This window comes from Embiotoca jacksoni, unplaced genomic scaffold (assembly GCF_022577435.1).
Source record: "Embiotoca jacksoni isolate LCO1_2020_lvr unplaced genomic scaffold, fEmbJac1.0.p SCAF_54, whole genome shotgun sequence".
Classification (NCBI taxonomy): domain Eukaryota; kingdom Metazoa; phylum Chordata; class Actinopteri; family Embiotocidae; genus Embiotoca; species Embiotoca jacksoni.
In genome coordinates, this window is record NW_027185408.1 from 1,243,125 (window position 1) to 1,270,346 (window position 27,222).

At 45.2% G+C, this 27,222-nt stretch overlaps 2 protein-coding genes and 1 long non-coding RNA gene across 3 annotated transcripts; all 3 read right to left on the reverse strand.

Moving 5' to 3' along the window:
• Positions 1-461: 461 nt before the first annotated feature.
• On the reverse strand, positions 462-9,623 carry LOC138212240 (protein NLRC3-like). The gene is given in 9 exon segments (XM_069172543.1): positions 462-592; positions 594-1,111; positions 4,564-4,610; positions 5,519-5,692; positions 5,815-5,988; positions 6,577-6,750; positions 7,091-7,264; positions 7,353-9,142; positions 9,404-9,623. Coding segments are annotated over 9 exon segments (3,309 nt in total). The 5' UTR covers positions 9,617-9,623; the 3' UTR covers positions 462-547.
• A 1,504-nt stretch (positions 9,624-11,127) lies between these two features.
• LOC138212336 (uncharacterized) lies at positions 11,128-12,815 on the reverse strand. Its single transcript, XR_011179431.1, has 3 exons — positions 12,647-12,815; positions 11,500-11,541; positions 11,128-11,230 (listed from the first exon to the last, which is right to left on the reverse strand). It is a non-coding gene; the product is annotated as an uncharacterized lncRNA (long non-coding RNA).
• A 5,818-nt stretch (positions 12,816-18,633) lies between these two features.
• LOC138212302 (NACHT, LRR and PYD domains-containing protein 3-like) lies at positions 18,634-26,633 on the reverse strand. Its single transcript, XM_069172610.1, has 11 exons — positions 25,740-26,633; positions 25,164-25,218; positions 24,796-25,021; positions 22,739-24,536; positions 22,477-22,650; positions 22,180-22,353; positions 21,648-21,821; positions 21,113-21,286; positions 20,816-20,989; positions 19,651-19,697; positions 18,634-19,494 (listed from the first exon to the last, which is right to left on the reverse strand). Exons 1-11 carry the CDS (start codon positions 25,805-25,807, stop codon positions 18,932-18,934), a joined length of 3,627 nt encoding a protein of 1,208 aa, XP_069028711.1. The 5' UTR covers positions 25,808-26,633; the 3' UTR covers positions 18,634-18,931.
• Positions 26,634-27,222: the final 589 nt, after the last annotated feature.

The following is a 27,222-nucleotide window of genomic DNA, read 5'->3' on the forward strand; positions in this document are numbered from 1 at the left end:
CCCCTCCCTCCTCCCCAGCTCGTCCAAATATGGTCATTTCTGGCGGAGATGTCGACGGCTGAATGTCATAACGGAGGGTTTAAAACATCCGTTCACAAACCGACGGGTGACGTCGTTGTTGGTTTTCTCACATTAAGAAGCAGAACAGAAGCAGAACCTTTCAGGGAGATCACACAGGGGTGGACTCAGTTTGTTCTAACAACATATTAAACAACCCGGCAGAAAACACACATTAAATGAAACTTTATTCAAATATTCACGTTTTATTTCATCAACTCAAACACAGAAAACATTTCAACAGGATTCATGACGAGTGTAAAAGTTATTTTCAGGCCGTCTTGCAGCAGGTTTCCAGAATCTGCTGATGTTTATCAGCCAAAGAGCTCAGTTTGACCTTCATCTGTCCACATGGAAGTGAAGGTCAAAGTTCAGAGGTGAGGACATCATTTCACTACTTCTGACATAAAACATATTCTGACATCACAATCAGTGATTCAACGGTGAACCAAAGAGAAACTTCATCCTCCATCAACATTTAAAGCTGCTGTCACTTCCACAGACTCTTCCTCCTACAGAGAACACAGAGACACTGAGGAACCATATGACCAGAACCCAAATCCAGGATACAGAGGTTCAGTGAATGTGGTGTTGAAGGTGTGGAGGTGGATCAGAGTGTCAGAGGAGATTCTGTAGAAGGACAGAGTGCCAGCAGGACAGTCCACATACACTGCTACTCTGTTGGAGGAGGAGGAGGAGGAGGAGGAGGAGGAGATGAATGTTATTGTTTTATTGTGAAAGACAGAGTAACCACCATCATAGCAGTTCAGACTCCAGGACTGATCGTTCCCTCCAAACCTGCAGTCATCTCTGTCTCCTCTCCTTCTGATTCCTCTGTAACTCACTGCTATATTAACTCTTCCTCTCCACTCGACCTCCCAGTAACAGCGACCAGTCAGACCAGTTCTACACAGCAGCTGCCACCAGTCGTCAAATCTGTCTGGATGATCAGGATATGACTGATCTTCTTTCACCATCGTCACCTTCCTGTTGTTGTCAGACAGTTGGAGTTCTCCGTTTACTGAGTTTGTGTCCAGTTCAAGTTCACAGAAATCTGATGGAGAGAAAAAGACACGACACAGCTGCAGTTTATCATCGGACACATCTGATGGCTTTTTTCTTTCTTTACTTCCTGACTTGTTGTTCGTTCATAGAAAGTTTAATGATGATACTTTTTGTCAGGCTTTGACTTTTGGGGGACGACATCCAGCTGGATCACTTGAACTAAGACAAAGTAGAATCTTTAAATACGCTTCTCTGATCAAGTTTATTATTGCATCTGCTGTTTTAGGATATCTTGACTGCTAAAGCTTGGATGGTTTTTGGTAGCTGGAATTGTTTGTGATTGGATTCTTGTTTTCACTCAAGTAACTGAGAGTCAAAGAGAACAAGTTTAGAGTTAAACTGATGGTCTTTTATTCTAATTCTATTAAGGACTAAGTTGTATTTTACTTTCTACCGTTTGAGGTAAAAAGACTCTCCGGGAACAGTTTGGGACCAAATTTAGAGACTGTGTGAAAGTTTTCTTTGTTTAGAAATCAGTGGTGAGTTTCTATTGCTGCCCATTTGTAACACCTGGTGACGGGAGGCCTAACGAGCAGGGGGTGTGGTCTGACCAGCTGTAGCCAACCCTGTTGGAAAACCAGGAAGTGTTTGAAGCGTCAGCTTCAGCGTCTGTGAGGGCTTGTCCTACGAAGACTCGGAGGATGGAGACAAAGGAGTCTTTTGTTGGAGTCTCCGGGGGACGCTGAGTATAACTACTGCTATCTGAATATGTGTGTACTTTCCGTACCTGTGCGTATATCTACTCGTAGATACTATCAGCCTCCCACTCGTTCACACCAACACCGTCACCTTTCCTCTCTTATCTATCCCACCCGTTCCACACATACCCAACACCTCGTCACAGGAGGACTCTGGAACTGACAGTCAGCTGAAGACAGACTTCATCTCTGGCTTTGATATCCAGCAATCGCTGGACTTCCTTGGTCTCACTGAGACCTGGATCACACCGGACAACACATCCACCCTGCTGCTCTCTCTGCCTTCTCCTTCAGCCACACCCCCAGACCTCCTGGTAGAGGAGGAGGTGGGGGGGGTGGTGGTATAGGTTTACTCATCTCCCCCAAATGGAGTTTTTCTCTTTCCCCACTTCCACTTCCTACCTCACTGTCTTCTGAGTTTCATGCTGTGACAGTTTCTCATCCGGTCCAATTAAACATTGTTGTCCTCTACCGTCCTCCAGGTTCTTTGGAAGATTTCTTGGATGAATTAGACGTCCTCCTGTCAAACGTCCCAGAAAATGGTCCTCCACTTATCCTTCTGGGTGACTTTAACATCCAGACAGAGAAGTCATCTGACCTTTGACTTTTCCTGTCTTCCTTTGCTGTCTCACTCAGTCCTTCCCCTCCTACTCACAAAGGTTGGAACCACCTGGACTATATTTCACCAGAAACTGCTCCACATCTAACCTCACTGTAACTCCACTTCATGTCTCCGACCACTTCTTTATCTCTGACTCTCTCAAACTGACAACCTGACCACATCAACAGACTCTGGACCTGTCAGTCACAACATTCACTCCCTCTCTCCTTCCTTTTTTCCTCCTCTTTCCCTCCCCCTCCTATCTCCCTCCTCTCCCCCTCCTCTCTCCTTCCTTTCTTCCTCCTGTCCCCCTTCTCTCTCCCCCAATACTCCACCTCCTCTCCCCCTCCTCTCTCCCTCCTCTCTACCTCCTCTCTCCCTCCTCTCTATCTCCTCTCTTCCTCCTCTCTCACTCCTCTCTTCCTCCCCTCTCCCTCCTCTCCTCCTCCTCTCCCCGTCCTCTCTCCATCCTCTCTCCCTCCTCTCCCCCTCTCCTCTCCTCCTCCTCCTCTCTCCCTCCTCTCTCCCTCCTCTGTTTTATCTGCCCTCCCTTCAACTGACTCTTTCTCCCCCCCATCCTAACTCAGCCACAGACACTCTCCTTTCTCCTCTGTCTTCCTCTCTTGATTGTCTCTGTCCTCCTCCATGTCCTCCAGTCCTCCCCAGCTCCGTGGTTGTCTGAGAGCCACTATGAGAGAACCAGAAAGGAAATGTAGAAAATCTAACCACCCTGACGACCTGCTCACTTATCAATCTCTCCTCTCCTCTTTCTCTCCCTCTATTTCTGCAGCCAAAAGCTCTTTCTACCAAACCTGGATTCAACCTCATTTTCCAAACCGAAAAACCTCTTCTCCATCTTCTCCAACCTCCTTGACCCCCCCCTACCCCCTCTCCTCCCTCCTCCTTTCTACCAAACCACTTTGTCAACTACTGCTCTCTCCCTGTTCTCATCCTACCTCAACGACCTCACTTACCGGGTAACTTGGAGAGGATCTGTGTCTGAACCTTGTCCTCTCACTACTGGTGTCCCTCAAGGCTCCGTCCCGGGTCCCCTCCTCTTCTCTCTGTACTCCAACTCTCTCGGCTCTGTCATTAGCTCGCATGTCTTTTCCTACCACAGCTATGCTGATTACACCCAACTAATCCTCTTTTCCCCGATCTGAAACACAGGTAGCAGCATGAATCTCTGCCTGTCTGACTGACATCTCTCAGTGGATGTCCTCACACCACCTGAAAATCAACCTCCACAAGACTGAACTGCTCTTCCTTCCAGGGAAAGACTCTCCCACCCTCGACCTGACTACTACCTTCAACAACTCTGTTATCCCGACCCTGACTGCTAAGAACCTCCGTGACACTCGACAGTCAACTCTTTTTTACTGCCTACATCACTGCAACAACACGTTCCTGTAGATACATGCTGCACAACATCAGGAGAATACGTCCTCTTCTCACTCAGAAAGTGGCGCTCGTCCAGGTTCTGGTCCAGGTTCTGGTCATCTCACGCCTAGACTACAGTAACTCCCTCCTGGCAGGTCTACCTGTTAGTACCATCCGACCTCTGCAGCTCATCCAGAATGCAGCAGCTCGACCAGTCTTCAACCTCCCAAAATTCACTCCTCCTCCTCCTTCTCCTCCTCCTCCTCCTCCGCTCCCTTCACTGGTTACCAGTAGCCGCCCACATCCGTTTCAAAACATTGGTACTTGCGTACCGTGCTGTGAACAGATCGGGTCCAGTGTACATCCAGGACATGGTCCAACCTTACATCCCAGCCCGTTCACTCCGCTCTGCATCGGCCAATCAGCTTGTTGCTCCTCACTGAGCTAAACACTCTACAAAATCATGACTGTTTGCTGTCCTGGCTCCTAAATGGTGGAATGAGCTCCCCAACGACATCAGGACAGCAGAAACTCTGTACATCTTCCGCCGCAAACTAAAAACACACACCTCTTCCGACTTCACCTTGAATAGGAGAACTTTAGTAGCTTAAAATGGAACTTATTTTAGCACTTTGTAGATTGGCTTTCTTGAAGAAATTGTATTTTCTTGATTCTTGTTGTTCTGGGTTTTGTACCCTCATGGCAGAAAAGAGTCAGCTCAATGAAATGTAATGTAATGTAATGTGTATCAGTCAAACTTACACTTCCTCACACCAGGCTTTAACCACTGCTCTCCACCATGGTCCACCCTGGAGGAAGAAACAGTCACAATGATTTTCTATCCAACAGGAGTCCTAACTGCTGTTCAACATGAAGCAGAGTTCCTCAGTTTGTCAGTGAGACACAGAAACAGGCTGAAACTCATCAGTGTCAACTGTCTCTGATGGTTTCACTGCTGTCTGTGAGGAAAACACCTGAAGAAGTGATGTAGAAATAATCAGAGAGCTCAGTTTCCACTGATCTGCTCTGTTTTTATTGATGTCCTCCCACATGTGAAATATTGGTCTCTGCATGTTGTCCCTTAAAATGAACAGTTTGACCAACATTCACATGAACAGCTGAACTGTTTTCAGACTGTTCACAGATCAGTCCAACCACCACATTCAGTTGGTTTGTGTAATTTACATGTTCAGAATCGAGGGTGTAATGATGGAGGGAGTCAGCTGTAGAGACTGAACCTCTGGGAGGAAAAGTTATAACTCTGGACTAAAAAATAAAACTGACTTGATTTTAAAACTTAATGTAAAAACGACTGTATTTCAGAGTGAAGACTGAGGCCGAACTTTGAATCCTGAACTTCTCAAATTTGTGTGAACAGAAGTTCATCTCATTGTGTTTATTAGTTGTTGAGATGAATCAGTTTGGACCAAAGTGGTGATCGACTGATGAACACTGTCGTCCCTACAGCCAGGCTGAAAACATGGTTCAAGATGAGAAGGATCTGACACCAACTTCACAATGTTTCTAATGAACAGCTGTTTCCATTTGATAAAAGACTTCTGAGGATCCACGTTTCCTAACTCAGACCTCCTCACTCCTCTGAACAGAAACTAGAGAAACAAGTCATCCTTCATGATGATGGACCTGAGCAACAACATATGAAGTCAAATCAATGAGACAAACCTGCACTGTGTGAGCTCTGGTTGTCTGTCCATACCTGAGAGTGTCCAGTCTCCAGTGAGGATCCTCCAGACCAGCAGACAGCAGCTTCACTCCTGTGTCTCCTGGATGATTGTAGCTCAGGTCCAGCTCTCTCAGATGGGAGGGGTTGGAGATCAGAGCTGAGGCCAGAGAAGCACAGCCTTCCTCTGAGATCAGACAACCTGACAGACTGGAGTCAGAAAAATATCATCAACTCCAGAAACAAGAAGGAAAATCTTACAGATGTTGAACATCTGCACCAACATGAACTAAAAGATAATTTAACTGATCAACAACCAGATATTTCCTGACCTGAGAGTCTCCAGTTTACAGTGAGGACTCTCCAGACCAGCAGACAGCAGCTTCACTCCTGAATCCAGCAGGTTGTTGTTACTCAGGTCCAGCTCTCTCAGACAGGAGGACTGGGAGCTGAGAACTGAGGACAGAGCTTCACAGCTTCTCTCTGACAGGTTACAGACAGTCAGTCTGAAAAGAAAATGGACATATTTGACCCAATTTATCTAAATCTCGATATGATTGAAGAACATGTCTTCAATTATACAAATGTGACATCACTGAAACTACTGGAATCAAACATTTAGTTAGGTTGTTACTGTACATGTATTTAATTTAAAAATGTTTTAACGACAACAAAACCACAATAATATAGGGGAGATTTTCTAAAAGATTTGTGATTTGAAAGAAACAAAAAATGTGTTAAATTAGAGTTAAATAACTCAATAAAAGTCGAGTTTGATGGATTCATTGTTTCCTGACCTGAGAGTCTCCAGTTTCCAGTGAGGATCCTCCAGACCAGAAGAGAGCAGCGTCACTCCTGAGTCTCCTGGATGATTGTAGCTCAGGTCCAGCTCTCTCAGATGGGAGGGGTTGGAGCTCAGAGCTGAGGCCAGAGAAGCACAGCCTTCCTTTGAGATCAGACAACCTGACAGACTGGAGTCAGAAGAATATCATCAACTCCAGAAACAAGAAGGAAAATCCTACAAACATTGAACATCTTCATTAAAATTAATATTAAGAAATATTTAACTGATCAACAAACAGATATTTCCTGACCTGAGAGTCTCCAGTTTACAGTGAGGACTCTCCAGACCAGCAGACAGCAGCTTCACTCCTGAATCCTGCATGTCGTTGTTACTCAGGTCCAACTCTCTCAGACTGGAGGACTGGGAGCTGAGAACTGAGGACAGAGCTTCACAGCTTCTCTCTGACAGGTTACAGACAGTCAGCCTGAAAACAAAATGTACATATTTGACCCAATTAATCTTAATCTTGATACGATTTAAGAACATGTCTTCAATTATACAAATGTTTCCATTTTGTTTGGTTAATAACTAGCTACCCCACATTTATTTAAAAGCTGACATCACTGAAACTACTGGAATCAAACATTTAGTTAGGTTGTTACTCTAAATGTATTTAATTTAAAAATGTTTTAATTACAACAAAACCACAATAATGTAGGGGAGATTTTCGCAAAGATTTGTGACTTGAAAGAAACAAAAACGTGTTAAATTAGAGTTAAATAACTCAATAAAAGTCGAGTTTGATGGATTCAGTGTTTCCTGACCTGAGAGTCTCCAGTTTACAGTGAGGACTCTCCAGACCAGCAGACAGCTGCTTCACCCCTGAATCCTGCAGGTCGTTGTTACTCAGGTCCAGCTCTCTCAGACTGGAGGACTGGGAGCTGAGAACTGAGGACAGAGCTTCACAGCTTCTCTCTGACAGCTTACAGTCAGTCAGCCTAGAGAATAATTAACAATGAACACAAACTGTTTTATTTGTCATTTACAAAATGAAACATGTTTGAAATGGTTGATTAATCCTCGTACAGAGCTTTGTTGGAGGCTTTGACCACTGGCAGCAGCCTCAGAAGAGCCTCCTCTGAAGCAGAGTATTTCTTCAGGTCAAATACATCCAGATGTTCTTCTGATGACAGTAAGATGAAGACCAGAGCTGACCACTGAGCAGGAGACAGTTTATCTGTGGAGAGACGTCCTGATCTCAGGAACTGTTGGATCTCCTCCACTAGAGAACCATCATTCAGTTCATTCAGACAGTGGAACAGATTGATGCTTCTCTCTGCAGACAGATTCTCACTGATCTTCTTCTTAATGTACTGGACTGTTTCCTGATTGGTCTGTGACCTACTTCCTGTCTGTGTCAGCAGGCCTCGTAGAAGAATCTGATTGGTCTGCAGTGAAAGACCCAGAAGGAAGCGGAGGAACAAGTCCAGGTGTCCATTTGGACTCTTTAAGGCCTCGTCCACAGCAGTCTGGTGGAGATGGATCAGTTTTGTTTTAAGTCTGAAAACTTTAGTCAAAGATGTTGTTTGTTGTTCCTTCATCAGGTTGACAGCAGAGTTGATGAAGGTCAGATGGACGTGAAGAGCAGCCAGAAACTCTTGAACGCTCAGATGGACGAAGCAGAACACCTTGTCCTGGTACAGCCCGCTCTCCTCTTTAAAGATCTGGGTGAACACTCCTGAGTACACTGAAGCTGTTCTGATATCGATGCCACACTCTGTCAGGTCGGATTCATAGAAGATCAGGTTTCCTTTCTGCAGCTGATCAAAAGCCAGTTTTCCCAGAGACTCCATCATCTTCCTGCTCTTTTTATTCCAGTGTGGATCTGTCTCAGCTCCTCCATCATACTTGACCTGCTTCACTTTGGCCTGAACCACCAGGAGGTGGATGAACATCTCCGTCAGGGTCTTGGGCAGCTCTCCTCCGTCTCTGCTTTTCAACACGTCCTCCAGAACTGTAGCAGTGATCCAGCAGAAGACCGGGATGTGGCACATGATGTGGAGGCTTCGGGATGTCTTGATGTGGCAGATGATGCTGCTGGCCTGCTCCTCATCTCTGAACCTCCTCCTGAAATACTTCTCCTTCTGCGGGTCAGTGAACCCTCTGACCTCTGTCACCATGCCGACACACTCGGCAGGGATCTGATTGGCCGCTGCAGGTCGTGTGGTTATCCAGAGGCGAGCGTAGGGAAGCAGTTTCCCCCTGATGAGGTTGGTCAGCAGCACATCCACTGAGGTGGACTCTGTAACATCAGTCAGGATCTCATTGTTGTGGAAGTCCAGAGGAAGTCGACACTCATCCAGACCATCAAAGATGAACACAACCTGGAAGTGTTCAAAGCTGCAGATTCCTGCTGCTTTGGTTTCAGTGAAGAAGAGATGAACCAGTTCCACCAAACTGAACTTTCTCTCTTTCAGCACATTCAGCTCTCTGAAAGTGAACGGAAACATGAACTGGATGTTCCGGTTGGTTTTGTCTTCAGCCCAGTCCAGAGTGAACTTCTGTGTTAACACTGTCTTCCCGATGCCAGCCACTCCCTTTGTCAGCACTGTTCTGATTGGTTCATGTCTTCCAGGTGAGTCTTTAAAGATGTCTTCTTGTCTGATGGTTGTTTCTGGTCTGTCTGGTTTCCTGGATGTTGTTTCAATCTGTCTGACCTCATGTTGATCATTGACCTCTGCAGTCCCTCCCTCTGTGATGTACAGCTCTGTGTACATCTCATTCAGAAGGGTTCGGTTTCCTGCTTTAGAAATCCCCTCAAACACACTCTGGAACTTCTTCCTCAGTTTAGATTGAAGATGTTGTCGACACTCTGAAACAACAGTTCCTAAACAAACAAACAATACGTGAATTTATCAGTAAACCTGAAGATAAACTTTTTAACAATTTAAATATTTTCTCTCCATGAAATCAATTCTTCACATCAGTTGTGGACAAACAGTTTCTGACTGTTTTCAGTCCAGAAGAATTCACAGATGTGATGAAGATGTTTGCATCATATTAACAGCAGAGTTTGGAAATCTAAGTTTCTCCCATGTTTCCTCTTTCCATCATGTTCCAGCTGTTAAAATCCTCTTACTGCTCTGCAGACGGTCAGCCAGCTCCTCCTGCTTCAGTCTCCTCAGGAAGTGCAGTGTGATCTTCAGAAATGACTCTCTGCTCCTCCTCTGCTCTTCATCCTCACCCTCCAACACCTCCTCATCCTCACTCTGACTCTCTAAGCATTCTGGGTAATCTGGACTCAGAATTTTCTGCATCTTCTTCAGCTCGTTCTTTACAAAACTGATCATGTCCTCCTCCAGCAGCTGAAACAGAGAAATATATCAACTTTAATACACAGAACGTATCAGATCATTTTAAATATGGACTGAAATCCTGCTGGTCTACAGAGTGCAGCAGGGAGAATGTGAGTTTTGGTAATTCACTATTTAGTTTGTATGTTTACACACCAGAAATATGGAGTCCAGGTTTGTTTCAGGAACGTCTGAGTCCTGCTGATTAACTCTGTAAAGTCAACATCAAAACACAAGATGTTTGGTCACAATTAATCCAGAAACATAAAGTAAAGAGACTGAGAGACATGTGGAGGCAGCCACCAGCCTGGTCTGTATGGGTCTCCTCTGTGTGGTCCGATGAAGCCCGGCTCTGCATGGAGTCTTTAAATGTATAAATATGATCACCCCTGCTGAACACTGGAAAACCCTCTTTCTGAATACCCGGACACAAGAACAGTTGGGTTTCAGTTTCACACTGAATGGAAAGAAAGTGATCAATGAGTTCAGACATTATGACATCAGGAGGGTTTGATACTAAATGACAAACATTTCACGTTATTACCTTTGTTCAACAGACTGGTGTCCATCCTTGAAGGTAAGAGGTTTCTCCATAGACCGGTCACTGTTCATGGACACACAGCTGGGTTCAGGAGAATCTGGTTCCTGCTGAAGGATCCTGATGGAAACAGAGATGTGTAGCTTTCAGTTTTAACCCTGCAGATTGTGTGTTTTGTTGGACGCTAACAGAAACATGAATACATCCAGTGTGTTTCCATGAACCTGCAGTTCCAACAAACCGGCATTGCTGAACTAAAGAGACTAAAGAATCTGAGTCTGACGTCCTTTGATCCTCTGAGCTGAGGTGATCCCACCCCTGTGATCTTTGACCATTTCCTTCTTGTGGGCCTCTTTAATTTGATCTTCACTGTCAGCTCAAACATGATGGCCTGCTCTGAGGTTTCTGACTGTAGGACCACGTCATGCAGGGTTACTTGTTACAGACAACTCTTCCTCCTCTCCAGCTCCCTGAACAGATTTCCTTCTGAGTCTCTGTGTGAAGACAGTTTGGTTCCTTTCAACGAACATACAGATTCAACTGCCTGAGATCATCTGTCCAAGCTGCCAACTGTCTCTCCAGATGTCTCCAATCTTCTATCGAGGTAAATAATAAGTTCAACACAAAGACGTTATGACATCAGGAGGGTTTGAAACCAAAAGACAAACTTTAAACATTATTACCTTTGTTTAACAGACTGGTGTCCATCTTTGAAGTTCATAGGTTTGTCCATAGACCAGGCTCTCTTCATGGACACACAGCTGCTAACAGCTTCAGGTCCATGTCTATATCCAGGTCCTGGTCCAGGTCCAGGTCCATGTCCAGGTCCAGGTCCAGCATGTCTGAGCTGTTGCTTTGTTCTTCAACAGAACACACAGAGCTCTGAGTGAGAATAATGAAGGTGCAGTGATGTGAGTGCTGAGCTGTGACGTGGAGAAGAGTCATGGACAGTTAGAGACGGTCGTCTCACCTCTGAGCTTCGGTCCGGCTCTCATGTTCCCCACACAGAGTGGTTTTAGAGGGACGGACTCCGTCCTCTCTGTCCTCCCACTGATCCATAGCAGAGCCCACAGCTTCACACAAACACAACAACCTGCTCAGTACGTACAACAACATTCACACTACAACAGTGTCACTCTGGATTCCACCACCAGAGGGCGCCAAAGTAAATACAGTTCAGATCCTGTTCAGATTTCCACTGAGGATGGATGTTAGGAAACAACATGAACTCTCTTCATTTCTGTCCAGGTGTGTTTTTCTGATCTACCTGCTAAAAGTTATATTTCACTTGTTTAAAGGAGGTGATGTGATGAATTCAGGCAGAAGTGAATGAAATCCTCACCAGGTGAATTCAGATCCCGTCACAGAGTCGTTCTACCTTCACCTGCAGAGGAAACACAGAGAGAGAAGCTGCTGCTGATTCTGCTTCATCATCAGTCTGACGTCTTCGTCATCCTCTCAGAACCTCACTGTCAAAGTCTGGAAACTTCAAGATGACAGGAAACCAGAGTTCAACTCTGATCACAAGAAAATAAAACATCTCCGAGTCCAAAGATAAATGTGAATATTTCTATCTGCTACATGAAAGAAGGAAAGAACAGAGAGTCTGTAAAAGTATTAAACCTAAACAGGCTGTAACTTTTCTATAAAAGTTCATATTTTCTTTGACTTGTAAAATCTGCTCCATTTGGAGGAGCTGAGGCTGTTTTTCAGCGACGCCTCCATCTGTGTTGAAGCTCAACAAAGAGCTGAGAGAGTCTGAACAGATCCATGAAAACATTCAACACAGCTGTAGTTTCTAAGAGTCGCTGATGTTGAAACATGACCTCAGTGAAAAACATCTTTTTAAACTGTTTCTGTAGTCGTGTCGTATTTGATGTCTTTGCTGTTTAATCATTGATGGATGATAACGATGTCATCACAGAAGGTTTTATCATTTTATAGCTGCAATAAAAGAACTTTGAACCTTGTTGTTTTTTTATGAATCCCACATCATCTACAGCAAAACATTCATCAGTGAGACAGTGAGAATGTAAAACATGTTTCTGAACACATGATGCAGACATGATGTGAAAAACATGCTCCGTTATTCCAGAAAGAGAATTGAACGTGTTTCTGTTTCCTCCTCACTGTGAACATTTTCAAAGATCTCTGACTGACTGTCACATATTTGATGACTTTATTACCTGTTAATAACCAACCAGTCCAGCTGTGAACAACGTCAGACCGGACAGTGAACGCTTCCCACTAACTGAATCACACGGGCCGTTAAAATGATCGACGGTTTCAAAGTTACTGAACATGTCGACTCTTCATGCGGTCGCAACAGAAAACACAGAACGAGTTCAGGAAAACTGAGCTGGGTTTAAAAGTTCAGGAGCTGCTTCAGAAGAGTCAGCGTTGATCTGACAGACAGCGACGGCATTTTTATTGATCGGACCGGTTCCATGTCAAAAACCTATCAGATGAAGATGGAAACTGTTTGTTACCTTCTGATGGAGGAAATAATCGTCGTGAAGCCGGCGAGTGAAGAAGTTCATCAGCAGCTTTAAGATGGAAACCGAGCAGAGAAAGAAGAAACATGGAGCGGACAGCAGGACGAGTTCAGACGTCTCTCAGCTCTCTGACTTCTTCAGACTGAAGTCTTCTTTCAGGAAATCTGATCCTTCAGACCTTTGGAATAAAGATTTAACATTAACAGACATCATAACTCCTTATCAGCTGCATCATAAAGATAAGGCGATTCAATATGACATTAATTTACCAACAAGGAAATAAAAGTTCAAAAAAGTTGATGCAGTCTGCAAAGCCAACAGATCAGCTTCACTCCATTATTAATTATCGATCCTATTAATCTGTCAAATATGATGACAGCATCAAATGTAACAGACACAGTCCTGTTCTTCTATCTTTGTGAGGACATTCACTCATGCAGCAACCAACCTTGACGTCACCTGTCGGTTTGTCAAGCCTCCAGTCTGACATTTCAGCTGTCACCATCTTTGGAGCCAGAGGTGACCATATTTGGACGAGCTGGGGAGGAGCTAGGGGGCACTATGCCCCGCCCACCTAGAGCAGAAAACCTGACTGGTGTCCATCAAACATGTTTGAGTCCTGATATCTGATGAATGCTGGAATTATTTTCAGAAGGAAACACTGATCAGAAGGAGGGAGTTCATCTAATGTCACCAGAATGACTTAAGATCTGCTGACTTTGTATTTCAGGAGAGAATTTGATGCTTTTTGAGTGGAAGTCTATTGGAGACAGGTGATTTTTAGAGCCTCTAGTGGCCCGTAGAGGTTTTACACTTCATGGCTTCACTTTTCAAACCAAGAGAATAGTTTTCTAATCAGTCTGTTGTTTACTTTCGTCCTCCACTTTCCACCTCAGGCTTTTTCACGGTCCGTTGAAACTTCCTGGTACTTTACCCGTCGAGGTTCTAACAGATCTGAGCCGACACTAAATGGTGACGCGAAAAACTGCAAACCTCTGATCGGCCAGAGAGAAAATCGTGACGTGCTGCACATTGCTTCATTGTTAAATACAACGCAGCAGCCACATTTTTAATTCACCGGACGACTCGAGTGATGGCGGCCCGTAAAACCCCGCTGAGGTCCATGAACGAGACGCCGACGCAGCGACTACAGATGTGTAGAAAAGTACAAATAAATTCCTCTGCTGCTGTGAGGTGGAAGAATAACTCTTTATGAAATAACAACAAAAAAAAAGCTCCGGTTCCGGGAAGTCGTACTTCAGAATAAAGCTCAACTCAACGTACTTTGTTTCATCCCTCTTATTATTATGTCAGATGTGAACCGTCAGTTGACAAAGATCACTGCACACGCTCAGTTGTTCCTGTTCGTGGTTTAATGTGGAACAGAACAGACGTCATACGGACATGTTTGTACAGACGACACGCACACGCACACAGTTACAAGAGACACATCACACGTGTTTCTATTGACATCGGCTGGAATAAATAGGACGTTAACAGTGGTTGAGCTGACAGGAGAGTCACAGGTTCGAATCTGCCACAGTGCCTCTGGAGCAAAGCGCCGCCGCTGCGTACGGAGGACAAAACGTGACATCATCGGGAACATATTCAACGAACAGGAGAAATAAAATGATACTTTACAAAAAGGCACACAAATGAGAAACACGTTGATCGATGCGTAAATACATGAATCCGTTTGTACAGCGGAAGTAAAAAAATCTTTCAGGTCACCTCGTCGTGTGCACGTTAACGGAAAGAAATAAAAGAGGCTCATGAACGAGTTCATTTTGAGAAGATGAAGTCTGCTTGAGGTGAAAAAAACTCCACATCCGTTGGACTTATTAGTTCCCTTATTTTCAAAAAACAACTCATTTATGAATTTCATCTTTAAATATCACCCGTTCATTTGTGTTTCTGGTCGTGAGGCAGATTCTGTCCTCCGTACGCTGAACGTTCAGCGTCCCTCTCGTGATCTCGGCACGGATCTTAATCGCTGAAGAGAAAAAAGGGAATTCTGCCGTGAGGCGAAGCTGCAGGACTCTACTTCTGAAAGCTGGAGGTTTTCAGGGGAACGACACCTCTGGAATAAAGAAGTCAAACCCTTCCAGACCCTCAGCTGCATTATAAACTGTGAATATGCGCCCGGAGGCTGCTGGTCTACAAACAGATGAAACCACAACCGTTTTGTTTTCACCCTGAAACCATCAGGTTAGTGAGACACGCAGTCTGCAGACGACTCCACCGACACGTCAGAAAAATCCACAAAACACGACGACAGAAAATTCAGTCGGCGGTTCTTGAATCAGTTTCTGAAACTCTTCGATCAACGACACGTAGATCCACAGACCTCCGCAGCCAGTCTTTGTGCTAAGCTCGGCTAAAACACGTGTTTGAAGGTTCCTTCAGTGTGACTGAACGTTTTAGTGGTTAGGAGTCCCAACGGATGAGCTTCCATGCGTTAAAGTCGCCGGCGGCACTCGAGACGTACGAAGCTGCAGAGCGAGAGACGACTGCAACGACGAGACCGATCTCGTCCGTTTCCTCCGACGACACTGTGAAACATCCTGTAAAAAAACAGGAGCTTCGACACAGAACAAATATTTACAGATTTCTATCTACAAACGGTCAAAAACAGGCCGACACACAGCTGTTTTGGGATTTTTACACAAGAAGCTCACAATTTGTCTTTTTTTCCCCCTTAAAACTCAAAACTGATTTGATATTCAGTTCACGTATAGTTATGAAACTGTAAGAATTTGGCTTGTTTTTAATATTAAATCTTAAACGGCATGATCTGGAAGTATTTAAATATATATATACGATTCAAAACAACTTGTATAATCAAGAATAATCTCTCAGTGAGAATAAATAAGTCTGGATGTGTCCAGCTGTGAACAGCTGTGCTTCTTTGGTTGAGTTTGGTCACAGTTGGAAAACGTTTCTCAGCTCCGGCTCTGGAACTTTTCTCTCAGGTTTCTCACGATGCTCTGCTGACCGGTTTCCGTCTTCTGTCTGCCATTCGATCTCGTCCTCTGGGACTCGTCCTGATCGCCCGAGGCCACCACCGTCTTGTCGAGCTCTTGCGGCCTCGCCTGCTTGGTTCTGACCTTCGACTCTTGCCTTTGTTTGTATTTGTAGGATTCCTGGTAGGCCCGGCAGCGGTCGATGACGGCCATGATGGAGATCTTCTCTCTGCTGGTCGGGGAACGGTTCTGGACGTAGCCATCATCTTCATCATCATCATCATCATCATCGTCGTCGTCGACGTCTTCTTCTTCTTTGGGTTCTTTGGCAGAGTTTTGTGTCTCTGGAAGCTTCTCCACGACGATGACCTTCTGTCCGGGGTTGTTCGGTAGCGGTGCCTCGGCCGCGATGTAGTAACCGTCGCAGTTGCCGTTAGCGACCTGGTCCTGGAGCTTCTGCAGCTCGGTCATCTGCGCAGCGCCCAGCCGAGGGTCCAGAGAATTGGCTCTGTGAAGCCGTTTGCTGCTCTCCTCCCGGCCGCCGCGAGGCCTGTACGAGGGATCCTCGTCGGTGAGGAGGAGGAGGCCGGAGGAGCAGCTGGAGTGCCTCCTCAGACTGACATAGATAAAGATTCAACTGCCTGAGATCATCTGTCCAAGCTGCCAACTGTCTCTCCAGATGTCTCCAATCTTCGATTGAGGTGAATAATAAGTTCAACACAAAGACGTTATGACATCAGGAGGGTTTGAAACCAAAAGACAAACTTTAAACATCATTACCTTTGTTAAACAGACTGGTGTCCATCTTTGGACAGCCTGTCTGTTCAGCTGCGACGCCATAATGTGGCAGCGCTGACACAGTCTCTGCAGCTCCTCCTCCTCCTCCTCCTCCTCCTCCATCTTGCCGTAGCGTCTCAGTTCGCTGGCCGACAACGAGCCTTCGGGATTCGGCCGCGACGCACAGCTCCTCCTCGTCTCCCCCTCCTCCTCTCCAGCAGAACGAAGACGCTTTCGCTGACATGTCCAGCCCAGAGGAAGAGAAGTCTCCCCCTCCACCACCTGCAGCCACACAGAGGAAAAACACTGTCTGAATAAGCCTTCATTCACGCGCCGTGCTTCACTCAGACCTGCAGCTAACTGTTAATGTGAAGTCAGTTCATTAGTGAATAACCTCCCTGATCACCACCTCAGACGTCCCAGGTGATCTCATGACCAGTTAGACCAGTTTAGGGACCGCGTTGACATTTTTGCAGACAGCGTGCCGACCAATCAAGACAGCCGAGGATTGTGGGAAGAATGAGGCAGTTGGTTTGACTGCAAGCAAGAATCGTTTGGGATCTTTGGGAGAACAACACAAGCAAAAAACCTTTTTCTGAAACGGTTCCAGCAGCGAGTTCAGAGAGCTGTTCTCCTTCCAACCAACGACGAGGTAACGACGCACCTTAACGACGACCTCCTACCTACCGGTGCCGTCCGGTCTCACGGATCAATGTATTAACAGAGCAGATACGGTGCCAACTGGTCCCAGAGGTCTCTCCTGGTATATCCAGTGTACAAATTCCCCTGCAGCCCAAAAAGCATTTCCCCAAAAGAAACACCTGTAACACCGCGGACATGAAACCTCCAACAAACTAACAAAGTCGGGTTTCACACTTTATATCACGACGTTTTTAAATCAACGTCAAATCAAGACCGAAGCCGAGGAACGGTGTTAATCTAGTGACCTGATAACAACGGAGAGAAAACGAGAATCACCTTCAAAATGAAAGCAGAACAAAGCAAATCTTTGCACACGTGGGCAAATAAGTACGATGAAAATAAGATTCACATTCAAACACAGAACTGACAGAAACCGGAGCTGGATTTTACCTCCTCGTTTTAACTTCGTTTTATAAGCAAGATGTTATTTTGAAAGTTGTCTGCAGGGCAGATTTTAGAAGATGATGATAAAAGTGTGTGATACTCACGGTGTATCGGCGGTAGTCCGGTCTGCGTCCCCGCGCCGTGTTCCAGTACTCCGAGTACATCTCCGGCAATGAACTCTGCTTTAATCCACTTTAATAAACACTCTGCTTATCTGATGAACTGTCGACTCCTCAGCCTCCGATGGGATCTTCGCTTTCAATACAGCAGGAACAGCCAGGAGCTGAGTGTGTGTGTGTCAGGACGGTGGGAGGAGAACGATGTCGCTGAAGCGTGAACTTTTCAGACTGCAGGACGGGGAGTGAAGGCTCAGATGAGATCTACAGCTCTGACGCGGAGTTACGTAACCGCTGCGTCCAGAAAACCGTTACGACGCGATTACGCGACTAATTGGCGAACATCAGGGAGGTGAGCGGAGCCGCAGATTAACGGCGACGGTGGCGGGACGACCGAGCGGGCCGAGGCGTTCGGAGGAAGAGTCGGCGGGATCCGACGGGAGTTGATTGTCGGCGTAGAGAGCGCGGAGGCCAGTTAGCCTCTGTGGTCTTTGGTTGGGTGACTGAAGGAGCTACAGGCAACTGCTGCTTCTTAATGTACTCAAAGTCAGGGTGAGAGACTGGTGTCAGCTGGCAGAAGACTCGTACACTCTTCCACACCTTATTTGGTCGACGACGAGACTGAAGAGAGGCCGACAGGAAGTACGCGAAAACGAAGACCACAACAACAGTAAGTAGACGACGATGGGAGGAAGTAGGCGACAACGACAGGCCTGGGAGGAAGTCATGTTTCCAGTAAAGGTGGCGGGGCACAGTGTCCGCTAGACCTCCGGCTCCTCCCCAGCTCGTCTAAATATGGTCACTTCTGGTCGAGATGGCGACGGCTGAATGTCATAACGGAGGGTTTAAAACGTCTGTTCACAAACCAACGGGTGACATCGCTGCTGGTTTTCTCACATTAAGAAGCAGAACAGAAGCAGAACCTTTCAGGGAGATCACACAGGGGTGGACTCAGTTTGTTCAAACAACATATTAAACACAACCTGGCAGCAAAAACACATTAAATGAAACTTTCTTCAAATATTCACATTTTATTTCATCAACTCAAACACATAAAACATTTCAACAGGATTCATGACGAGTGTAAAAGTTATTTTCAGGCCGTCTTGCAGCAGGTTTCCAGAATCTGCTGATGTTTATCAGCCAAAGAGCTCAGTTTGACCTTCATCTGTCCAGATGGAAGTGAAGGTCAAAGTTCAGAGGTGAGGACATCATTTCACTACTTCTGACACAAAACATATTCTGACATCACAATCAGTGATTCAACGGTGAACCAAAGAGAAACTTCATCCACCATCAACATTTAAAGATGCTGTCACTTCCACAGACTCTTCCTCCTACAGAGAATACAGAGACGCTGAGGAACCATCTGAACAGAACCCAAATCCAGGATACAGAGGTTCAGTGAATGTGGTGTTGAAGGTGTGGAGGTGGATCAGAGTGTCAGAGGAGATTCTGTAGAAGGACAGAGTGCCAGCAGGACAGTCCACATACACTGCTACTCTGTTGGAGGAGGAAGAGGAGGAGGAAGAGGAGGAGGATGAGGAGGAGGAGGAGATGAATGTTTGTCTGTTATTATGCCAGACAGAGTAACGACCACCATCATAGCAGTCCAGACTCCAGGACTGATCGTTCCCTCCAAACCAGCCGTCATCACTGTCTCCTCTCCTTCTGATTCCTCTGTAACTCACTGCTATATAAACTCTTCCTCTCCTCTCGACCTCCCAGTAACAGCGACCAGTCAGACCAGTTCTACACAGCAGCTGACACCAGTAGTCAAATCTGTCTGGATGATCAGGATATGACTGATCTTCTTCCACCTTCGTCACGTTCCTGTTGTTGTCAGACAATTTGAGTTTTCTGTTTACTGAGTTTGTGTCCAGTTCAAGTTCACAGAAATCTGATGGAGAGAAGAAGACACGACACAGCTGCAGTTTATCATCTGACACATCTGATGGCTTTTTTCTTTCTTTACTTACTGACTTGTTGTTCATTTATAGAAAGTTTAATGATGATACATTTTGTCAGTTTTCTTTTGTGTATCAGTCAAACTTACATTTCCTCACGCCAGGTTTTAACCTCTGCTCTCCACCATGGTCCACCCTGGAGGAAGAAACAGTCACAATGATTTTCTATCCAACAGGAGTCCTAACTGCTGTTCAACATGAAGCAGAGTTCCTCAGTTTGTCAGTGAGACACAAACAGGCTGAAACTCATCAGTGTCAACTGTCTCTGATGGTTTCACTGCTGTCTGTGAGGAAAACACCTGAAGAAGAAGAAGATATGTAGAAATAATCAGAGAGCTCAGTCTCCACTGATCTGCTCTGTTTTTATTGATGTCCTCCCACATGTGAAATATTGGTCTCTGCATGTTGTCCCTTAAAATGAACAGTTTGACCAACATTCACATGAACAGCTGAACTGTTTTCAGACTGTTCACAGATCAGTCCAACCACCACATTCAGTTGGTTTGTGTAATTTACATGTTCAGAATCGAGGGTGTAATGATGGAGGGAGTCAGCTGTAGAGACTGAAGCTCTGGGAGGAAAAGTTATAACTCTGGACTGAAAATAAAACTAACTTGATTTTAGAACTTCATTGAAAAACGACTGTATTTCAGAGTGAAGACTGAGGCTGAACTTTGAGTCCTGAACTTCTCAAATTTGTGTGAACAGAAGTTCATCTCATTGTGTTTATTAGTTGTTGAGATGAATCAGTTTGGAATAAAGTGCTGATCGACTGATGAACACTATCGTCCCTACAGCCAGGATGATAACATGGTTCAAGATGAGAAGGATTTGACACCAACTTCACAATGTTTCTAATGAACAGCTGTTTCCATTTGATAAAAGACTTCTGAGGATCCACATGTTTCCTAACTCAGACCTCCTCACTCCTCTGAACAGAAAAAAGAGAAACAAGTCATCCTTCATGATGATGGACCTGAGCAACAACACATGAAGTCAAATCAACGAGACAAACCTGCACTGTGTGCATAGGGAGGCTGTAGCTCAGGGTTACACACTAATAGGAAGGTTGATGGTTCGATACCAGCTCATCCTGTCCACATGCCTGAGTGTCCTTGAGCAAGACACTGAACCCTAAAATTGCTTCCAATGGTGTACCATCGGTGTGTTGTAAGTCGCTTTGGATCGCGTCAGCTAAATGAAATGCAACGTTAAAAAAAATGTAATGTGTGAGCTCTGGTTGTCTGTCCATACCTGAGAGTGTCCAGCCTCCAGTGAGAATCCTCCAGACCAGCAGACAGCAGCTTCACTCCTGAGTCTCCTGGACGATTGTAGCTCAGGTCCAGCTCTCTCAGATGGGAGGGGTTGGAACTCAGAGCTGAGGCCAGAGAAGCATAGCCTTCCTCTGAGATCAGACAACCTGACAGACTGGAGTCAGAAATATATCATCAAGTCCAGAAACAAGAAGGAAAATCCTACAGATGTTGAACATCTGCACCAACATGAACTTAAAGAATGATTTAACTGATCAACAACCAGCTGTTTCCTGACCTGAGAGTCTCCAGTTTACAGTGAGGATTCTCCAAACCAGCAGACAGCAGCTTCACTCCTGAATCCTGCAGGTCGTTGTTACTCAGGTCCAGCTCTTTCAGACTGGAGGACTCGGAGCTGAGAACTGAGGACAGAGCTTCACAGCTTCTCTCTGACAGGTTACAGCCAGTCAGCCTGAGAAGAAAATGCACATATTTGACCCAATTAATCTGGATCTTGATACGATTTAAGAACATGTCTTCAATTATGCAAATGTTTCCATTTTCTTTGGCTAATAACGAAATACCCCACATTTATCTCAATATGTTTGTGTTTGTCAGGCAACCTGACATCAATGAAACTACTGGAATTAAACATTTAATTAGGTTGGTACTCCATATGTATTTAATTGAACAGTGTTTGACTGACAACAAAACCACAATAATGCAGGGAGATTTTAGAAAAGATTTGCGATTTGATAGAAACAGAAAATGTGTTAAATTAGAAGTAAATGACTCAATGCGACTCCAGTTTCATGGGTTAGTTGTTTCCTGACCTGAGAGTCTCCAGTTTACAGTGAGGACTTTCCAGACCAGTAGACAGCAGCTTCACTCCTGAATCCTGCAGCTTGTTGTTACTCAGGTCCAGCTCTCTCAGACTGGAGGACTGGGAGCTGAGAACTGAAGATAGAGCTTCACAGCTTCTCTTTGACAGGTTACAGCCAGTCAGCCTGAAAAGAAAATGTGCATATTTGACCCAATTAATGTTAATTTTGATATGATTTAAGAACGTCTTCAAATATACAAATGTTTCCATTTTCTTTGGGTAATAACTGGCTACCCCACTTTTATCTCTACATGTTTGTGTTTGTTAGGTAACCTGACATCACCGAAACTACTGGAATTAAACATTTGAGTTTTGTTAGGATACATACATTTAATTTAAAACTGTTTTAACAACAACAACACCACAATAATGTAGGGGAGATTTTCAAAAAGATTTGATTTGAAATAAACAGAAAATGTGTTAAATTAGAATTTAAATAACTCAAATAAAAGTCCAATTTGATGGATTAGTTGTTTCCTGACCTGAGAGTCTCCAGTTTACAGTGAGGACTCTCCAGCCCAGCAGACAGCAGCTTCACTCCTGAGTCTCCTGGATGATTGTAGCTCAGGTCCAGCTCTCTCAGATGGGAGGGGTTGGAGCTCAGATCTGAGGCCAGAGAAGCACAGCCTTCCTCTGAGATCAGACAACCTGACAGACTGGAGTCAGAAAAATATCATCAACACCAGAAACAAAAAGGATAATCCTGCAGATGTTGAACATCTGCACCAACATGAACTTAAAGAATGATTTAACTGATCAACAACCAGCTGTTTCCTGACCTGAGAGTCTCCAGTTTACAGTAAGGACTCTCCAGACCAACAGAAAGCAGCTTCACTCCTGAATCCTGCAGGTCGTTGTTACTCAGGTCCAGCTCTCTCAGACTGGAGGACTGGGAGCTGAGAACTGAGGACAGAGCTTCACAGCTTCTCTCTGACAGCTTACAGTCAGTCAGCCTAGAGAATAATTAACAATGAACACAAACTGTTTTATTTGTCATTTACAAAATGAAACATGTTTGAAATGGTTGATTAATCCTCGTACAGAGCTTTGTTGGAGGCTTTGACCACTGGCAGCAGCCTCAGAAGAGCCTCCTCTGAAGCAGAGTATTTCTTCAGGTCAAATACATCCAGATGTTCTTCTGATGACAGTAAGATGAAGACCAGAGCTGACCACTGAGCAGGAGACAGTTTATCTGTGGAGAGACGTCCTGATCTCAGGAACTGTTGGATCTCCTCCACTAGAGAACCATCATTCAGTTCATTCAGACAGTGGAACAGATTGATGCTTCTCTCTGCAGACAGATTCTCACTGATCTTCTTCTTGATGTACTGGATTGTTTCCTGATTGGTCTGTGAGCTACTTCCTGTCTGTGTCAGCAGTCCTTGTAGGAGAGTCTGATTGGTCTGCAGTGAAAGACCCAGAAGGAAGCGGAGGAACAAGTCCAGGTGTCCATTTGGACTTCTTAAAGCTTCGTCCACAGCAGTCTGGTGGAGATGGATTAGTTTTTTCTGTCTGAAGACTTTAGACAAAGAAAATGTTGTTTGTTGTTCCTTCAGCAGGTTGACAGCAGAGTTGATGAAGATCAGATGGACGTGAAGAGCAGCCAGAAACTCTTGAACGCTCAGATGGACGAAGCAGAACACCTTGTCCTGGTACAGCCCGCTCTCCTCTTTAAAGATCTGGGTGAACACTCCTGAGTACACTGAGGCTGCTCTGATATCGATACCACACTCTGTCAGGTCGGATTCATCGAAGATCAGGTTTCCTTTCTGCAGCTGATCAAAAGCCAGTTTTCCCAGAGACTCCATCATCTTCCTGCTCTTTTTATTCCAGTGTGGATCTGTCTCAGCTCCTCCATCATACTTGACCTGCTTCACTTTGGCCTGAACCACCAGGAAGTGGATGAACATCTCCGTCAGGGTCTTGGGCAGCTCTCCTCCATCTCTGCTTTTCAACACGTCCTCCAGAACTGTAGCAGTGATCCAGCAGAAGACCGGGATGTGGCACATGATGTGGAGGCTTCTGGATGTCTTGATGTGGGAGATGATGCTTCTGGCCTGCTCCTCATCTCTGAACCTCTTCCTGAAGTACTTCTCCTTCTGCGGGTCAGTGAACCCTCTGACCTCTGTCACCATGCCGACACACTCTGCAGGGATCTGATTGGCCGCTGCAGGTCGTGTGGTTATCCAGAGGCGAGCGGAGGGAAGCAGTTTCCCCCTGATGAGGTTGGTCAGCAGCACATCCACTGAGGTGGGCTCTGTAACATCAGTCAGGATCTCATTGTTGTGGAAGTCCAGAGGAAGTCGACACTCATCCAGACCGTCAAAGATGAACACAACCTGGACGTGTTCAAAGCTGCAGATTCCTGCTGCTTTGGTTTCAGTGAAGAAGAGATGAACCAGTTCCACCAAACTGAACTTTCTCTCTTTCAGCACATTCAGCTCTCTGAAAGTGAACGGAAACATGAACTGGATGTTCTGGTTGGTTTTGTCTTCAGCCCAGTCCAGAGTGAACTTCTGTGTTAACACTGTCTTCCCGATGCCAGCCACTCCCTTTGTCAGCACTGTTCTGATTGGTTCATGTCTTCCAGGTGAGCCTTTAAAGATGTCTTCTTGTCTGATGGTTGTTTCTGGTCTGTCAGGTTTCCTGGATGTTGTTTCAATCTGTCTGACCTCATGTTCATCATTGACCTCTGCAGTCCCTCCCTCTGTGATGTACAGCTCTGTGTACATCTCATTCAGAAGGGTTCGGTTTCCTGCTTTAGAAATCCCCTCAAACAAACTCTGGAACTTCTTCCTCAGGTTTGACTGGAGTTGTCGACACACTGCAGGATTACTTCCTAAAAAACAAACAAACAAACAACAAGTGAATGTCTCAGTAAATCTGAAGATAAACTTTTTAACATTTTAAATATTTTGTCTCCATGAAATCAGTTCTTCACATCAGTTGTGGACAAACAGTTTCTGACTGTTTTCAGTCCAGAAGAATTCACAGATGTGATGAAGATGTTTCCATCATATTAACAGCAGAGTTTGGAAATCTAAGTTTCTCCCATGTTTCCTCTTTCCATCATGTTCCAGCTGTTAAAATCCTCTTACTGCTCTGCAGACGGTCAGCCAGCTCCTCCTGCTTCAGTCTCCTCAGGAAGTGTAGTGTGATCTTCAGAAATGACTCTCTGCTCCTCCTCTTCTCTTCATCCTCACCCTCCAACACCTCCTCATCCTCACTCTGACTCTCTAAGCATTCTGGGTAATCTGGACTCAGAATTTTCTGCATCTTCTTCAGCTCATTCATTACAAAACTGATCATGTTCTCCTCCAGCAGCTGCAACAGAAATATATCAACTTTAATACACAGAACGTATCAGATCATTTTAAATATGGACTGAAATCCTGCTGATCTACAGAGTGCAGCAGGGAGAATGTGAGTTTTGGTAATTCACTATTTAGTTTGTGTGTTTACACACCAGAAATATGGAGTCCAGGTTTGTTTCAGGAACGTCTGAGTCCTGCTGATCAACTCTGTAAAGTCAACATCAAAACAGAAGATGTTTGGTCAGAATTAATCCAGAAACATAAAGTAAAGAGACTTCATGGTTTTAGTTACCAAGACAACAAACACCTGACAGAAGCTGAAAAGGAAGACAAAACATCCATTTTAAATCATTAATCCAGTCAGACTCCAGTATTTATCATTCTTACCTTTGATCATCAGACTTTTATCAACCTTTGGATTCAGTGGGTTTAAACCCTGCAGGTGATGTGCAGGAGATTCTCTGTTGCTGCTTTATGATTCAAGAAAACTCACTCAAAGCTCGGCCTGTCAATAATGGTGATGTCTGGAGTTTAGTTATTGGAACGTCATCGACTCAGATCAGCCCTGAGATGCAAAAGGTTTTGAACATTCGTGGCTGTCTTGGCTGACACCTCTCTTCAATGTCGCATGGAGGTTGGGTTCAGCGCCACTGGACCAGCAGACTGAGTTTAGACATTATGACATCAGGAGGGTTTGATACTAAATGACAAACATTTCACATTATTACCTTTGTTCAACAGACTGGCGTCCTTCTTTGAAGGTAATAAGTCCTCCCTTAGACCGGTTGCTCTTCATGGACACACAGGTGGGTTCAGGAGAAACTGGTTCCTGCTGAAGGATCCTGATGGAAAGAGATGTGTAGCTTTCAGTTTTAACCCTTCAGATTGTGTTTTGTTGGACGCTGATGGAGAAAAAGAATGTGTCCCTTCCTCTTGTTTGCATTGTGGTTACGGAAAGTCAAGCAGACTCCGAAAAGTTTCCTTTGTTTTCTGTCTTATTTGCAAGTGATTCTTTCCACATCTAATTGACGACTCCCCGGTGTCCTTATCTTGTGACCTACAACCAACTCTGTATTACCATACGAAAGTAGATACAAAGGGAATGGGGGTGACTGTCAACTGTTTGTCAACTGTATAAAAGCTGCCCTAGGAAGAAGGAGAAAGGAATAGAGGAGGACTGAAGAGGAGGACTGCGGAGGAGGACTGGGAGAGCCCGGCTGGGGAGAGCCCTGAGGAGAAAAGAGGACTACGGAGGAGAGGACTGCCCGGGGAAACCAGGCTGGGTAGAGTCTGGCTAAAGAGAGGACTGTTGGAGAGGACTGCTGGAAAGCCATGCTGGAGAACTGCTGGGGGGAGCACTGCTGAACACCTCTCTTTGAGGGTGCATGTAGTTGCTCCTTCTTGCAAGAATAAAATGTCCGATGTGTTTGATTTTGAACCAAGCCTCCTGAGTAATTTTTCTAACAGACGCTAAAAAGAAATTCAGACATTGAGTGTGTTTCCAGGAATCTGCAGTTCCAACAAACTGGCATTGCTGAACTAAAGAGACTAAATAAATTAATTCTGACGTCCTTTGATCCTCTGAGCGGATGTGATGGTGATGACATCAGGAGGGTTTGGAACCAAATACAAAATATTTCACGTTATTGCCTTTGTTTAACAGACTGGCGTCCATCTTTGAAGTGACTAAGTCCTCCCATGGACCGGTCACTCTTCATGGACACACAGCTGAGACCAGGTCCACATCCAGGTCCAGGTCCAGATTCAGATTCAAGTGCAGGTCCAGGTTCAGGTCCAGGTTCAGGTCCAGGTCCAGGTCCAGGTCCAGCCCCAGGTCCAGGAGGTCTGACCTGCTGCTTTGTTCTTCAACAGAACACACAGAGCTCTGAGTGAGAATAATGATGGTGCAGTGATGTGAGTGCTGAGCTGTGACGTGGAGAAGAGTCGTGAACAGTTAGAGACGGTCGTCTCACCTCTGATCTTCGGTCCGGCTCTCATGTTCCCCACACAGAGTGGTTTTAGAGGGATGGACTCCGTCCTCTGTCCTCCCACTGATCCATAGCAGAGTCCACAGCTTCACACAAACACAACAACCTGCTCAGTACGTACAACAACATTCACAGCACAGGACACATTAGTTCTCATCACTGTCTGTAACATGGCTCTAAAACTCAGGACTGACAGACATCTTTGATCCCTGAACAGGACGAG

Bases quoted from the DNA above. Each gene is read 5' to 3' on its own strand.
- LOC138212302 (XM_069172610.1), bottom strand. From the start codon at position 25,807: ATGAAGAGCAACCGGTCTAAGGGAGGACTTATTACCTTCAAAGAAGGA. The intron at 25,219-25,739 runs GTAATAATGTGA...TTGACTTTACAG, and splicing joins CGCCAGTCTGTTGAACAAAG to AGTTGATCAGCAGGACTCAG. The intron at 20,990-21,112 runs GTCAGGAAACAG...TTCTGACTCCAG, and splicing joins TGTAAACTGGAGACTCTCAG to TCTGTCAGGTTGTCTGATCT.